At 45.4% G+C, this 14,413-nt stretch overlaps 1 protein-coding gene across 1 annotated transcript in view; it reads right to left on the bottom strand.

Moving 5' to 3' along the window:
• efnb1 (ephrin-B1) overlaps positions 1-14,413 on the bottom strand; it is a 57,448-nt gene that overhangs the window by 24,296 nt on the left and 18,739 nt on the right. The window contains exon 2 of the mRNA XM_008278144.1: positions 8,124-8,401. Within this exon, the coding sequence (XP_008276366.1) occupies positions 8,124-8,401 (278 nt within the window). The remainder of the gene's footprint in view (positions 1-8,123; positions 8,402-14,413) is intronic.

Genomic DNA, 14,413 nt, shown 5'->3' with positions numbered 1-14,413 from the left:
GGTTACCAGATGTTAACAGTTATCGTTTCTCGGCAGAAATTTTATTTAATTGCGAGTGGCCAATGTGTGAGTTATTTGCATCTCTATAATCTGACAATCAAAACGCCTTGGTCTGTTTCGAACGCTCCGCCGACGACCGCCTTTCCGAGGAGCCGCGATTTGATTATGATAATTTTATGTTAACTTTAAAAGATGACATTTAACACTTTTTTTCTAATCAGATTAGTGTTATTGCGCCACATCGCATCGAGGTGCACGCCTGCGAGTTGTTTGTGTTCGTTCGACTGCGCGCGAGCCTTCAATCCGTACGTGTGTGAACGCGCTCGTGAGCTCCCGTTGCATTATTAAAGCGAGTACCTGCGTGGGAGCGCGCCTGTGCACATATGTTAAGAGTGTTTATGTCCTCGCAAATGTAGGGCAGGGGAGGATCTTGTGATCCGCTGCAGCCGGGCCAGGGATTTCAACCTTGACCTTCAACTCCCTCAAGGGCAAATAAAGAGGAGAAGAGGCTGAGTTGCAAAGGAAAAGAAGATATGTGCATATTGCCCAGGGGAAGAGGATTCCTTTAGGGCGCATTCGGATGGACAAGTGCATAATGTGTAGGTTGTTGAGGAAAAAAAAAATAACAGATAGCAAAGCGAGCCCACGCTAACAAGAATGAATGTTCCTGATATGCAACATGCCTCCTAACCTTAATCCTATCAGGTGTGCGCACCGCAAAAAAGATCATCCCACAGTGTCAAGCGCACTTTGTCAGATAATTTCTTATCGCCACTGTTTTTCAAACACAGGGTCAGCACCTATGTTCGGCAAGTCACGGGAATAAACACAGCTTTTTATTCTAACACAGTAAAGTGCGCATCCTGAATAAACAACTAGTGGGAGTTACAAGTGGATCTACCTGCAAAGTCAAAAAAAAAAAAAAAAACAGAGAGCGAAAATCAACTCTGCCGCTTTGCTGCTAGCGGGCATTATGTGTTTCTCTGAGACAATCTTCGGGAGGTGAGACAGCATGTGCTCCACTGCGGCTGTGTTCTAGCGGGGAAGTCGGTGTGTGTCAGAGTCCACGTCGGTACACTGCGATGGAGAGTGACAGCTGTCAGGAGGGATCAGGCTTACCCTGCCCGCTACACAGGAAATCAAGGCAGAAGAGAGGAGCATGACGACAGGCTGCCTCTGTTTACTGCCTCGTGGCCCTACCCTAATATAGAACAGAAGCTCACCGGTCTAGCTAACCGCCGCAAACATATCACCGAGCAGTCATGCAACGTTATTTCAATGAGGAGGCGAATGGGAGAGAAAATGGAGGGACACGTTTCAGGCTCGGCTGGTATAAAGACTGTCTGTGTATATATTTGCACGGGCATGTATGCTTGTCCCTTCTCTCTCTCTCTCTCTCTCGTTCCCGCTCTGTTGCTCATTTTCCCCATTATATTTCCTTTTCCTTAAAAGCCTCCTGTCTAAAATCACTTCTCTCCTGACTCTAAACCTCCCCCCCACCACCACCACCACCACCCGCTCTAAACTCGGCAAAGCCATTTTCCTCACAAACAGCTCATTCGATATCCTGTGTTTAGACAACGCAGTGAAATATAACCAGTTTGTTCACTCGTGCACCAGGGGGGTGGGAAGGTGTATGTATATATACTATGTGAGCGTGTGTGCGTGTGTTCGTAGGGGGGTAGTGGAGGGGGTGCTGATGGACAACACAAGCTGTTGCTGGTCTGGGGTTTAGATCAGTGCGGGGTTATCATTACCGACCCCCTGCTGCGTTTCCGTGACCCTTCGGTCGTGAATTTTGACCTTTAACCCCCCTCCACCCGACCCCAACACAACTCCTGTCAGAGCTGAACCTGGATGGACGGGACCGACTGGATGGGACCCCTGCGGTGACGCCAAGGCCCCGGGAGCCGCATACGCAAACACCATTTGTTGCTTACTTTACCCCACACCTTTTGTTGCCTATTCTGCAGAAGCAGGGGTGGGAGGTGGAGGGGTGATGAAGGGCTAACAGAGACAAACTAGGGGGGTGGACGAGAAGAAGGAAAAAAAAAAGCCCGCTAGAAGATGGAATGTCCACTCCCTATGCATCCTGGTGTCTGCCACATATGACCGTTAATCAGGCCAGATAAGCCAGGTCTTTATAGGCCGAGCAGATTTACGCCGCTCTGCTGGCTGACCGGACCGCATTCCCAGCAGAGACGGTGGGATAACGCACTCACATCTTCTAGGAGGGGATAAGCTGGCCTAAAGGCGCCTCAGCACATACACGGCGGACCCTGCTTTAGAGGTAAAGCAGGAGGAGCGTGTTGGGCGCAGGTGCTCTCAGGAAAAAACCCACACATAACACACACACATAAGGCGACGGCGCATGGCTATTATCTAAATGATAGATGAAGTGTGTCACGGTGTATGCACAGGCTGCAGTGGAATAAATAAAACAAGCTCTTCCCGTTGCAAAGGACAACAACATTAACATAATACCAAGACAAATACTACATCCGATTACTGCTGACGCGAAAAACGTTACAGTATATGAGCCTAATAATGATGCACCATCAGGCAGGATCCTGTACGACCAGACTCCCCTGTGAAGGATTTACAACTGGCTGCCGTTATGAGTTCACAGTCTGAAGCACCGTGGAGAGAGCGTTAAGTATTCCTAATGCTTGCATAAAACACACATCAGCAAGACTGCTGACATGCAGCGGAGACAGCGTTGTATGAAAGCAAATTCGACCCAAAGTAAAGATGTTTTAGCTTTGATGATGTCGAGACGCATGCCCACGCACATGTCACTAATAAAGCCGGTTAAAACGTTTATGATGTAATCAGGAGACAATATGCGGAGCGGCCCCGCGAAACGGTCGGCGCGGAAAACTTAAAGAAGAACGCCGTAAAATGCCCAAAGGTGTTTTCTCCAGACATGTGGGCGTAATAAAGCTCAAAGAAATATTTCTTAAAGTCCACATGATACGTTGCCACGGGAGCGGCCCCTCCTCCAAAATTGTCGCTTGATAACATCACAAGCTTCATGCTTCCCTGCGTTCTGTCTTTGAGGGAGAGTTCACAAATATCGATTGAACTGCTGCAGACCAAAAGAAAAAACATATGTGGTGTTTAATTTTGCGTGGCTTTTTCTTTCAGAGGAGAAGGATGTTAAATAAGAAAAAAAGAAAAGCTGTTTTGGAGAATAAACGCTCTGGAAGCTTTATACCTTCTCAGGGAGTTCAAAACTTTAAAGGCATATAGTTAATCATCCAGGGAATAACTGTATTCATACTCAGGAAAATGTGATGCAAGGAGATGAATAATTTAAGTGTTTTATGGATATTTAAAAAATATTAAAAAGTCAATTATGTCATATTAGATGTAACAATATTATACATCATGCTTCATTAGAGGAGACTAGCGGTTGGTCCGTTTCCTTTTTTTTTTAATCTAATGGGCTGCAGAGCCTCTATTGATTTCTCACTGTGCCAGACGCTCTTTGGCATGAGGCAGCTTGTTGCGTATTCGTTTAGACATTGCATCTCGAATCATTACGTAGATTCGGGGTGGAATCAATTATAGATGTGGCAGAAAAACCCCCAACTGGCAGCGTCCTGACATGAAACACAACACAAATTCTAATTTCAGCTAACTTTTGGATTTCAGGAATCGCAAAATATGAAATAAAAAAAACAGATAAGGCGGACGTAATGCCTAAAACAACGCCGCCTCTTTGCATTACGAACAAAGCTACAGTATGTAAGCCTCTGTAGAATCCCATTAAACGGCCAAAACCGTTCAGTCTGTATCTCATTACTTCTCTGTCATGGCTGTGGCACCTCTGAGCCCGTTTGTTCCTTTTGAAGATCTTTTACAACTTTTTTTTGCAGATATACATACATATATACGGCTTCATCTGCAAGATTTGACTTGACTTGAGAAATATTAAATGTCACCCTATCACACACCAGAGGATTTCTCTGGGTGACAATGTGTTGGCATTTAATTAATAGGGGTTGCTGTGACCATCAGCTTGAATTGTGCTGACCAAATTGTTTTATGCATTATAAAGTATATGGATCTTTTCACAGCAGTGACCTATACGCTTTATTTTTTATTTAACAACAGGGAACTTTAAAAAAAAAAATTAAAAAAAGCTGTTTCCTTGGTGACCCGCCAGAATGTCATCAGGAGTTCTGTTCCAGGTTCCTAAATAGGCTCAACAATCAGAGCTCACACACTCTTCACCCCTTAACACTCTGTTCATTTGTGCGGGAAAATCAGCCGTGATTGAGCGCTCTCCAGTCTATCGTTGAACTTGCACTTGTGAAATTTTCGCTGTCGGTTCGCCTTTGTTCTGTATTGAGATATATAGCAACGAAAACATCAATGGGGTTTCTTGAAGGAAACAGACGAATCTACAGACCCATCAGGGTGTGCGAGAGTATTTTTGTTTTCGCTGGAGTTAGATGTTTTGATGTATTTTTTAAAGCTGACTAATGAGTAGCACTGTCTTATTTCTCTCAGAGGTGTTGTTTGATACACCAAAATACGATCGGGCTCCGAGGCTCTGCTGGAATATTAACAGCTACAAGTCTCAGGTCGGACCTACAATACCTCCGAGCCGAAAACCCACATAAAAAGCCAGGTAAAGTCTGATAAACTCTGACTTGTCGTGTTTAAACGTGACCTGTCTTCTTAATTTTTTTGTAGATTGCATTAATGGCGCAGCTCCTAAACCTTCAGGAGGAAAACCTGATCCCATGCCTGCTGAAGACATGATCGACTTGTTGAGCAAAAGTACCGTGAAGGAACGTTGAGACTTATACAGACTGTCCACCTTTTTACCTTAACCATCAATCTGTCTGTGAAATTGAAATAAACCCTCTGTTTTGTTTCTGTTTAAAGCATTTGGGGGCTTGAACTGAAGAATTAGAAGGATAACGACGTCAAGCCTCTTCTCATGCTGGCAAGACTAGAAACGGTGGGAAATTAATGGTAGTTTTGCAACATTACGCAGATTTTTCCTTTAAATATGGTAAAAACTGCATATCTACTTTCTTGTTTCAGGTGTGGGCAGTAAACATCAGCAATAAAATGAGGGATGTTGAGTTTGAAGCCAAGTCCCCAGAGGCCTTACCTCGATATTTTCTGTAAATCACATTCGGCACACATTCGTTAACAGTTAAACTGCAGTGTTTTTAAAATTCTGTCATACTCTGAAGGGGTTTATAATTTTATTTGATTGACTGCAACCTACAGAGATCCTAAAGTCCTCAGCGTTACTGTGCTGAGTGCCTGAGAGAGAAGCAGCAGCAGGAGGCACCCAGCTCCACACCGCTCAGTCCACAAGAAGTGGTGATAAAGGTAGTTCCCGGAGTCCTGCTGGGCTTCTGGTTGCTTCCCTCTCGTCCCCTGCTAAACACGCCATCCCAGAAGCTCAGCAAACTGTCTGTTGGTGTTACAAGTCTGAGTCTCTGATGTTCTCACCAGCATGGAGCATAATGCCACATGTTGCTGTCTATCCAAACAGACATCAGACAGTTGTGTCCAACGTGACGTTCTGGAGAACAGAATCGAGAACTTTGCACCAGTGCAGTAACAAGTACAATTGTTGATGTCGCAGTGGGGCAGATTTGTGGGATGTTTCACCCTCAGAACCCCAAAGTGTTGCCTCATCTGCCACCTGCTGTTGAACTTCCTGCCACAGTTTAGGACGACTTCAACCTCGCTGTAACGGAGGAGCAGCCAACACCTAGTCCAGAGAGACACTGTGGTGATGCCAAATCCTCTGACACCTTCTGCAACTTCAGACCAGTGAGAATGTACCTGAAAACTCACTACTGGAGTTCCAGTTTTTCCAGCACCTCTGACTTCTCCTCCTGAACCTGCGCTCAATGCCGCAGTGCAAAATGACTTGATGAGAAACTTGACTGAAATGCAGCAGCCAACACCCAGTCCAGGGACAAACTCTGCTGTGGTTTCAGCTCCGACTCCTCCCGATGAATCTGTGATCATTACTACATTACAGACTAGGAGCTTGATTAAAACAGAGCAGGCAAAACCCAGTCCAGAGACAGACTCTGCTGTGATGTCATCTCCAAGAGCTCCTAACCAGGAGAAGGACCCAGAACCAACCAAAGAACGAGACTCTGCTGTGGTTCCACCTTTGATTCCTACTGATGAACTTAGTGAAACATCAGAAGTTGACTTGACTGGAAACTCTAATGAAACAAAGCAGTCTAGAGACAGAACCTGTTGTGGCGTCACCTCCTTCAACTCCCTGGACACCCCCTACTGAAACTACATACATTACTAATATCCAGAACTGTGAGATTACAAATGAAAAGCTCATCCTGGAGGAGGAGGAGGAGGATGTTTCTACATCACAGGATAGCTTTATCAGGAAATTGATTAAAACAGAGCAGCCAACACCCAGTCCAGAAACAGAGCCTGCTGTGGCGTCACCTCCACCTGACAGCTGGACACCCTTTACTGGAAGTTTGTACATTACTGAAATCCAAATGAAATGACGTAGCAAGTAAAAACCACATCCTGGAGGAAGAGGATGTTTCTACATCACATGATGACTTGACCAGGAAACTGACTAACTAACACCCAGTCCAACTCCATGAACACTCCTTACTGAAAGTCCATACATATCCAGAAAAGTGAGGTTACAGATATAAAGCCCAGAGTGGAGGAGGATGAGCCCAAACCCACCAGAAAACAAGAATCTACAGTGATTCAAGCTGCACTGACTTCTCTACGATCTCCTCCTGAACCTGTGGTCATTGTTAGAAATCATCAGAAGTCCAGATGACCAAGAAGAAGAAAGCAACGAAGTTCTTCTGCTGGTTATTTCAGCCACTGTGTTGTTGTTTCATTGGTAGCCACACAGACAGCGACTGATTATAACTGAAATGTTCAAAGGTTTAAAATGCCCGACTGTTCAATGTAAAAGAAAACTGTTTTAGAATTTGGAATATTTTTTCATTCACAACTTATGTGGAAAAAGAAACCAACTGTATTATTGTTTCAGGTTTTCCAATGTTGTTGCCTGTCTCATGAAACATCATACAGATGGTGAAAATCCACCAATACTGCTGCAAAATAGAGTTTGAATTGGAAAACTATCACAGAACAGTTTAACATGGTACATTACTCAAAACCTCACTGTGTCTAAAAAGTCAGAAGGAAAAGTGTGCACCGTGTCTACAGATTGTTTTTGTTTGTTGTCAGCAAATGTAGTCACACTACAAAGACAAAATACTCAGTTAAAGTAAAGGCACTATGTTTAAAATGTATTATTACCAACATATACTTAAAGAATCACGAGTTAAAACGTTGTAGTTAGGCAGAAAGGGAAAGATTTTCACTGTCATTTTACTGTCAGGTTTGTCATTTCTGGAACAATTTTCGAGAAACGTTCCAGAAAATAACTAGAATTCGGGACTAGTTTCAAAACATAAGAATTTCTATAAAAGAGACGGTACATTGAAGCCCAAACGAGTTGTTTTTTGTTACTATTATTATCAATATGGTGCATTATTGTTGTTGTTGTATAGAATATATGTTATATTGATTAAAAAAATAAAAACAAATTTTTAAAAAGTGAGCTTTTACAAGATTGAATTTCCCTTCTGGGATAAATAAAGTATTTTTCATTTCATTTCATTCATTAGCATTCCGGTGTAACTAATGTTAACTGCAGTGCAACTATATTAAGGATGTTTTTCTCTTGAAAAATAGCAGGCAGAAGGTGTAAAGCAGCATCAAACTGAAGTATCAAAACTGAGCTCAAGTACTGAACTTCAGTAAATCTACTTTCCTACCACTGCATAAATTTCTATTTCCTTACCCTAAAATATTCCAAAAAAAGTATAAATAGCATTCATAAGTCACCTAACAGCACTTCGCTACGAGGAAGGCACATAACCTCCAGTTGTTGCTATGGGGCTGCTGCAGCGGCCATTAAAATGCAGTTTTACTAGGAAACTCCCAGGTGTGACTGTGTGTAACTGAGTGTGAAGCACAGATTATTACTCAGGTTGTTCAGTCAGGCTTCTCCGGTTAAATGAAGGTTAAAAAGCTAAATATCAACAATCAATCATCTTTTATGACAGACTTACAGGTGATGTAGTAGTTGACGTTCCTCTTGAACTCCAAGCCCATGTAGTTGGGGCTGAACTCCTGGAATTTGATGGTGAACTTGATGTCCTTCTCGGGCTTGTTGCAGTTGACCAGGACGTTGGGATCGAGGACAGTACTGCAGCTCTCGGCCTGCTCCCTCTTCACCAGGTACAGTTTGTAGTACTCATAATCTCTTCCTTGGTCCGCTTTGGGACAGATGATGTCCAGCTTGTCCCCGATGTCCGGGTAGATCACCAAGCCTTTCCCAGCCACAAACCTGGAGGACGAGACGAAAAAGATAAACTGTTATTAACACGTAAAAAAGGAAGTCTGGAAAAGCAGCCATATAATTCAACAACAGTTTATACAGTCTTAATACTTTGAGCTATAGGAGTTATGGGTTTAGATTTGTCTGGCGTGGCCTTTACAGCTGAGTGTAGTTAATTTGGCCCCACAAAAAAACACTACATGTAGCAGCTTGAAGTTGTTCAGCATTAGTCAACAGAGCGTTTCACACAAATCCTCTGAAGTTCTCTCTCACACTTGGATCTGAATCAAAGCATACCAAAAGGAAACAAGACGGGCCGACACAAAATGGCTGCCGCAGAAAGGGCTATAGATAGGATTACATAGAAAGAATGCGACAGATTTCTTTTCTCATATTTTCGGAGTTCCAGATAAGACCGGTGCTTCCACATAATATCTACTTCAGAGGTCTGCGTTTCTGGAGGAAAACAGTGCGCAGGGGTCAGCTGGCAGGTTAAGGCTTCCTGGTTCATCTTCCTTCTGCCATGATCATCTAGTGGAGGATTAAGATAATCCATCTGGCCTTACTGTACCTCTCCACCTCGCTCTCGGCTGCCAACTCAATCAGATCAGCTCTTGTTCTCTTTTATTCACTAAAGGTGGGGAACAGGAGGAAACCCAGTGTGTGTGTGTGTGTGTGTGTGTGTGTGTGTAAGTGTGTGTGAAGAGAGGGGGTGGGGGCACTCTGAGTACTTGCAGTGTGTTTGGGCAGTGGTGTGTATGTTTATGCATGTCTGCATGTGTGTGTATGTGTGCTAGTCGGTCAGCAAAATGGGCTGAGGTTGCGGTCTGATGGGGGGGCAGTCGGGCTGAATCATTGTTCTGGACTTGTTTGAGGCTTAAAATGTCAACATGGTTCAGCTCTGCTGTCCCAGTTAGCCAAGCATTAACCCAGACAGCCGGACTGACCACGGGTGTGTTTATGTACGTGCATGTATGTGTGTATGTGTGTGTTGTGGTTGCAGACAGCGAGCACAGCAGCGGGGCTATCTGCTAGATCTGCCCATGCCAGCGGATTTAAGCAGGATTTAGCAGCGCGCAATGCATTTGTTGTTCTTTCTGATCCCTCACGTTTTAACAAGACATCAGGGGCCGGGCCCCTCTCTGTCTCTCACTGTCTCGCCCTTCTTTTTCTCTCAGAGTGTAATCTAACCTTATCTACAGCCCCTCATTTCATCATCACACACATCATTTCACCACTAAATAACTGACTCTTCAGACAGGCCCAGCGAGAGGAGGACCGTGATGCCTCCTGACAGAGACTGATAGAGAAGTGTGAGTGCAAGTGGAGGTGGGGGGGGGGCATCAAATCGCCAACCCTCTGCTGATGTTTAACGCTGGCAAACAGCCAGCCATTGTAAGAAACGATCATTTTAAAAAAGTCCCATTTTCTGAAGGAACACCCCCCCCATGAAAATGAACATGATTGGATTAACATTCATGGCCATTCTTCTTGGAAAGGGGCATTACCAAATAAATGACTTCATTCACAAAAGAGATAAATGCAAAATGAAATTTGCAAAACGGTCAAAATCCTCTATGTCAACCCCCACTTCTTGTCTTTTTGTCTGTTTTTTTTTTTTTTTTGCTGAATATGATGTCATGAAAGCATGTGCGGATGGAAGCTCTTGTGCAGGGCTTGGAAGCGGGTGAGACGTTATTTCCCTACTATTGTCTGATGCACACGGGGGTGAGGAGGGGGCCGGTGGGGTGAGGGGAGGGGTTGCGCTAATTCAAGGGCCGATAAGAGAGAGAACGCGGGGTCTCCTTTTGTCCTACATCGCCCAACAATTTGCTGGTTTTCAACAGCAACACTCTGCATGTGCTCCTCTGTGTGTGTGTGTGTGTGTGTGTGTGTGCATAAGCATACATATGTTTGTGTGTGTGTGTGTGTGTGTGTGCGTGTGTGTGTGTGTGTGCACGCCATGCATGAGTACACGTGCATGAGTCTATGAAGACACAGACACAATCAGTCTCTAATTGGATCTACAAGATGCATCAGTGAGGCATAAACAAGTTTCCATGGCAACATTAGGCTTTGTTGCTGACCACCCCCTCCCCTCCCCACCTTCTCTCGATTCCTCCCTCGATCCCCCCCAATCTCAGCCCCCTCTATTTCTGCGAGGCAATCTCATTCCCTCTCGCTTTATCCTTCCCTCTCATTCACCTCCTCAACATTTCCTTCATTCTGTTTTTCTCTCATCGCCTCCCTCTCCATCCTCCCCCTCACTCCTCCTCCTCCTCCTCCTCCCCCCCTCTCATTCTTTCTCTACACACAAAAAAACACCTACAGAAAAACAAGCATGAAACCAGAGGAGAAATCACAATTAGACCTCGATTTGTTTCCCTCAACAAGTAGCTGTTTTCTATTTTCCTTGTAGGTACCAAAAAAAAAAAATTCTTGGCAACTTTTTTTCTTCAAATGTTGTTTCACAAGTGTTAAAAATTCCAAAAAGTCTGGCTCAGGAATAAAACAATGAGCCTTAAACCCCCATTTTCTCAGTTTTACAACCCGTTTATTCCATTATCAAAGCAAGGCGCAACAATTTAGATGAATAATTAAGATTTCCAAAATCTTAATGTCTTAATATCCCTGAAGGATTTAATCGCAAGCCGGCCCCTGTCATTGATTCAATTTTCCGAGCAGGCCTCCTAGTTGGCCGTTAGATAGCTATCCTAAGTGAATTCTCCGCTTCTGTTTCCCAGCCTTTGTTAACTGTCTGCTATAATGAGGCTCTGGCTGCTGTGGAGGTCTGGAAGCGCCATCGCAGATGGGAAAGAAGCAACATAAAAGAAATAGGGCAGCAATTAGTGTTTAGCCCAGTTTAAAAGCCCTCCACTTGGCAAGCTGCAGCCCAGCTCCAGTCCAGGATGTGAAACTAAACTGGTGGGCTGGGACTTTGTCTCCTGTTTGTCTCTCCGTTGGCTTAATCAGCACCACTCCGGTGCTACACACAGCCACGCAATGGAGAGGAGGAGACGAGTGACTGAAGATTATTGTACTTTTGAGGAGGTCGAAAGGGAAAAAAGGGGGGAAAAGGGAGGTTTGAATTGCATCTTTCATTCATGTTGTCTGGAGACTTTATAAGACCTGTTGATGAAAGAAGTTTGAGTGCACAGAGGAAGAGCTGTGCAGATACAAATAATGTTTCTGGGAAATGACCCCGAACCAGAGCGAGCCTTTATCCCCCTCATGTCAAACGAGGTGGATCTGCCTGGACCAAACAAAATAAAGAGAATCATTTTCAAAACAACCAAATGAGGTTGGTTTTGTTTCATCTGGATGGCTCCACAGCGTGCTCAATCCTGTAAAGAGCTTATACAAACAGACCTACGCTACAGCACAGTGGAGAGAGAACAGAAAACAACGAAGCAAAAGAGGAGAGGAGAACCCCCTCCTCTCCTCTTTTTACATTCCACTGGTGAATATGAGCACATGATCTCACATATGCTACACCCCCCCACCACCTCCTCATGCACATACACACACACGGATGTGAGAGCACACAAAAGCACTGTGGGGTGCATCCTGGACCTTCCCAGCCCAACTTCCCAGCCACCCCTATTCAAGCACCCTGCCCTCACCGACTTTCATATAAAACGCCGCCTACACTAAGGCCCACTCAAAGCCCCTTACAGAGCCTCAAACCACCCCTTCCCCCATGTTCTCCACCCCCGTCCAGTCAACTCGAGCCTCTGCCCCGAGCGTTGCACTGGCAGGCAGCCTCGGCAGCCGAATGAATGGACCCGAGGCACAGGAACTGAGAGAGAAAGAGGCAGAGGCAGCTCATATCAACAGAATGGTGTCAAATTGATTTGTTCCTCCTGAGCAGCAGCATGAACATGCCATACATATCAATTAAAATCAATTATATTCTACTACGTAATCCAGCTCTACCAGGGGAACATGCCAACGGCCCCAGATGCAGGTGCTACCTCTTCTTGATGTCTCATTTCTGCAGCTGGACATGCAAAGCCTTTCTGTCTGGCTTTTAAAATGCACATGAGTGCGTCATGTGAAAGCAAACACACACTCTCCACACATACACACAACAGGTACTCTATTCCCTCTGATATCTGTGTGGTAATTATCACACCAGGAGAAGTGTTCCCTCACCAATTATTATTTCTCTCCTACATTATCCACAAAATCCGCGCTGCTGCTTCCCCCTGTTATTAGAGTTGGCACTTTCCATATGGCAGAGATATTTACTGCCCCTTCAATCAATATCCCATAGACTCACAGGTCGGACAGACATTATGGTTCCGTGTGAAACATTACAGTAACTCACCCACATGACACTTCAGCCTGTAAAGAACACAAACTGGTGTTATGCAAAGCGTGTTGTAGTTGAGCTCTTGTGTAATGTATTTTTCAGCAGGGATTTATTTGCTCGGGGCGGTCTACGTTTTGTGTAATCACAGGGCACAAATGCGTCCTGTTCTCATTCAAGTCAATCAATATCAAATAATCGTCCGCCAGCAGCGACAGTCTCGGTCTTAAACCGCTTTCAGATCCATCTAGATAGAGCCACATGCCCGCTCGGCCTCACAATGGAGACATTGAGGCAGCAGCTTCTGAAATGGCTTCACTCTTGATGTGTGGTTTAGATCTGCTGAGAGCTGTTGACACAGTGTGATCATTTCATACTCGGGGAGAAAAGGCACATATCATCAAACTGTCAGTATGTTTGCTCCAGAGAGATTCGCCACATCTACAGCTCTGTCCCGGCGAGATCTGAAAAGCAGTCGAGAACCGTCTCCAACGTGGGGGTCGACGCCGCGAGAAGGTGAGCCGCTCGTGGGCCCGTCCCCGTCGCCCCGCGGCTCAACCCCATCGCTTGTATACATAGCTGGCTTCTGTCAGGCTGTCGCGGGGGCAGATGTTCTTAGGGAGGCCCGACTATAAACACACACACATAAACACACGCCCCGCAGTGTACACACACCGATTTCCTCACATGTCAAACACGGTAAACAAGTGGCCTCGGCGCTAGCACGGGCCACACACACACACACAGGGGGACACACGAACAAACACAAGCATCCTGAAATTAAGCAAAACAAGGTCCATCTGGCTCCAGAACTGTTTAGCAAAGCAGGAAGGATTTGACCCTTATTATAGAAAAAGGAGGGACAGGCTAGCCGACGGGTAGTCGTATTGGATAAACTATAAACTGAATCCAAGTTGCATTTAAACTCCAGACTTGGCAACAGTGGCCCGCTGAAAAGCAGAAAGCTCGGTATTTTCCCTCCGGGCTGTTCCCATTAGAGGGACATAAATGACGATGTCAGAGGCAAAAAAGACAGACAGAATATCCTGAATTCCACCCTGCCGAGAACTGCTTTTGTACGTGTGAACACAGACACCCTCTCTCTCTCACAGACAAACACACACTAGCTCCAGTTAGCTCAGTCAACAGGCTGGCATGCAGAGCAGATCACATTCGGCGTGACTCATAACAGTTGCACACACGGGGCGAGCTATAACGCAAGAAGAACGACGAGCGCCGGCCGGCCGGCGACGCACACCTCTCGCTTTCACCAAACGAGCCCAGTATGCTTGCCCTCTATCACTGTCACATGAAGGGCCGGCGTCGCACCATCAGCGCTGGTAATGAGCTAACAAGATGACGCCCAGATGGCCCTGCCACAAGGAGGACACAAGTGGACGTCGCGACGAGACGGACGCGCTGAAGAGGACTGTTGAGCGAGAGGAGTGTCAGAAGTCATTAGGGAGGAGAAAGAGCATAATCTGTTTCTTCTTATGGCCTCTGTGGTTTTCTGTCAGCGCCGAGCCCATCCCTCTCTAAGAGCAGGGGAAGTTAAGCGAGCATGGGTGTATGCGGTTGTGATTGAACGTCATCCACCGTATCACTGACAGCGAGAGAAGGCCCAGACTGTTGCTCTCTGGGTCTCCACTTATTCATCCTGGAGCTCTGGGGAACTGAGCTCTTCCAGCTGGTGGAGAGAAGAGAAGAGA

This window comes from Stegastes partitus, unplaced genomic scaffold, assembly GCF_000690725.1.
Source record: "Stegastes partitus isolate 25-593 unplaced genomic scaffold, Stegastes_partitus-1.0.2 Scaffold116, whole genome shotgun sequence".
In the NCBI taxonomy this organism is placed as follows: domain Eukaryota; kingdom Metazoa; phylum Chordata; class Actinopteri; family Pomacentridae; genus Stegastes; species Stegastes partitus.
The sequence above is the reverse complement of the archived record's forward strand: the minus strand, read 5'-3'. Positions and strand labels throughout refer to the sequence as shown.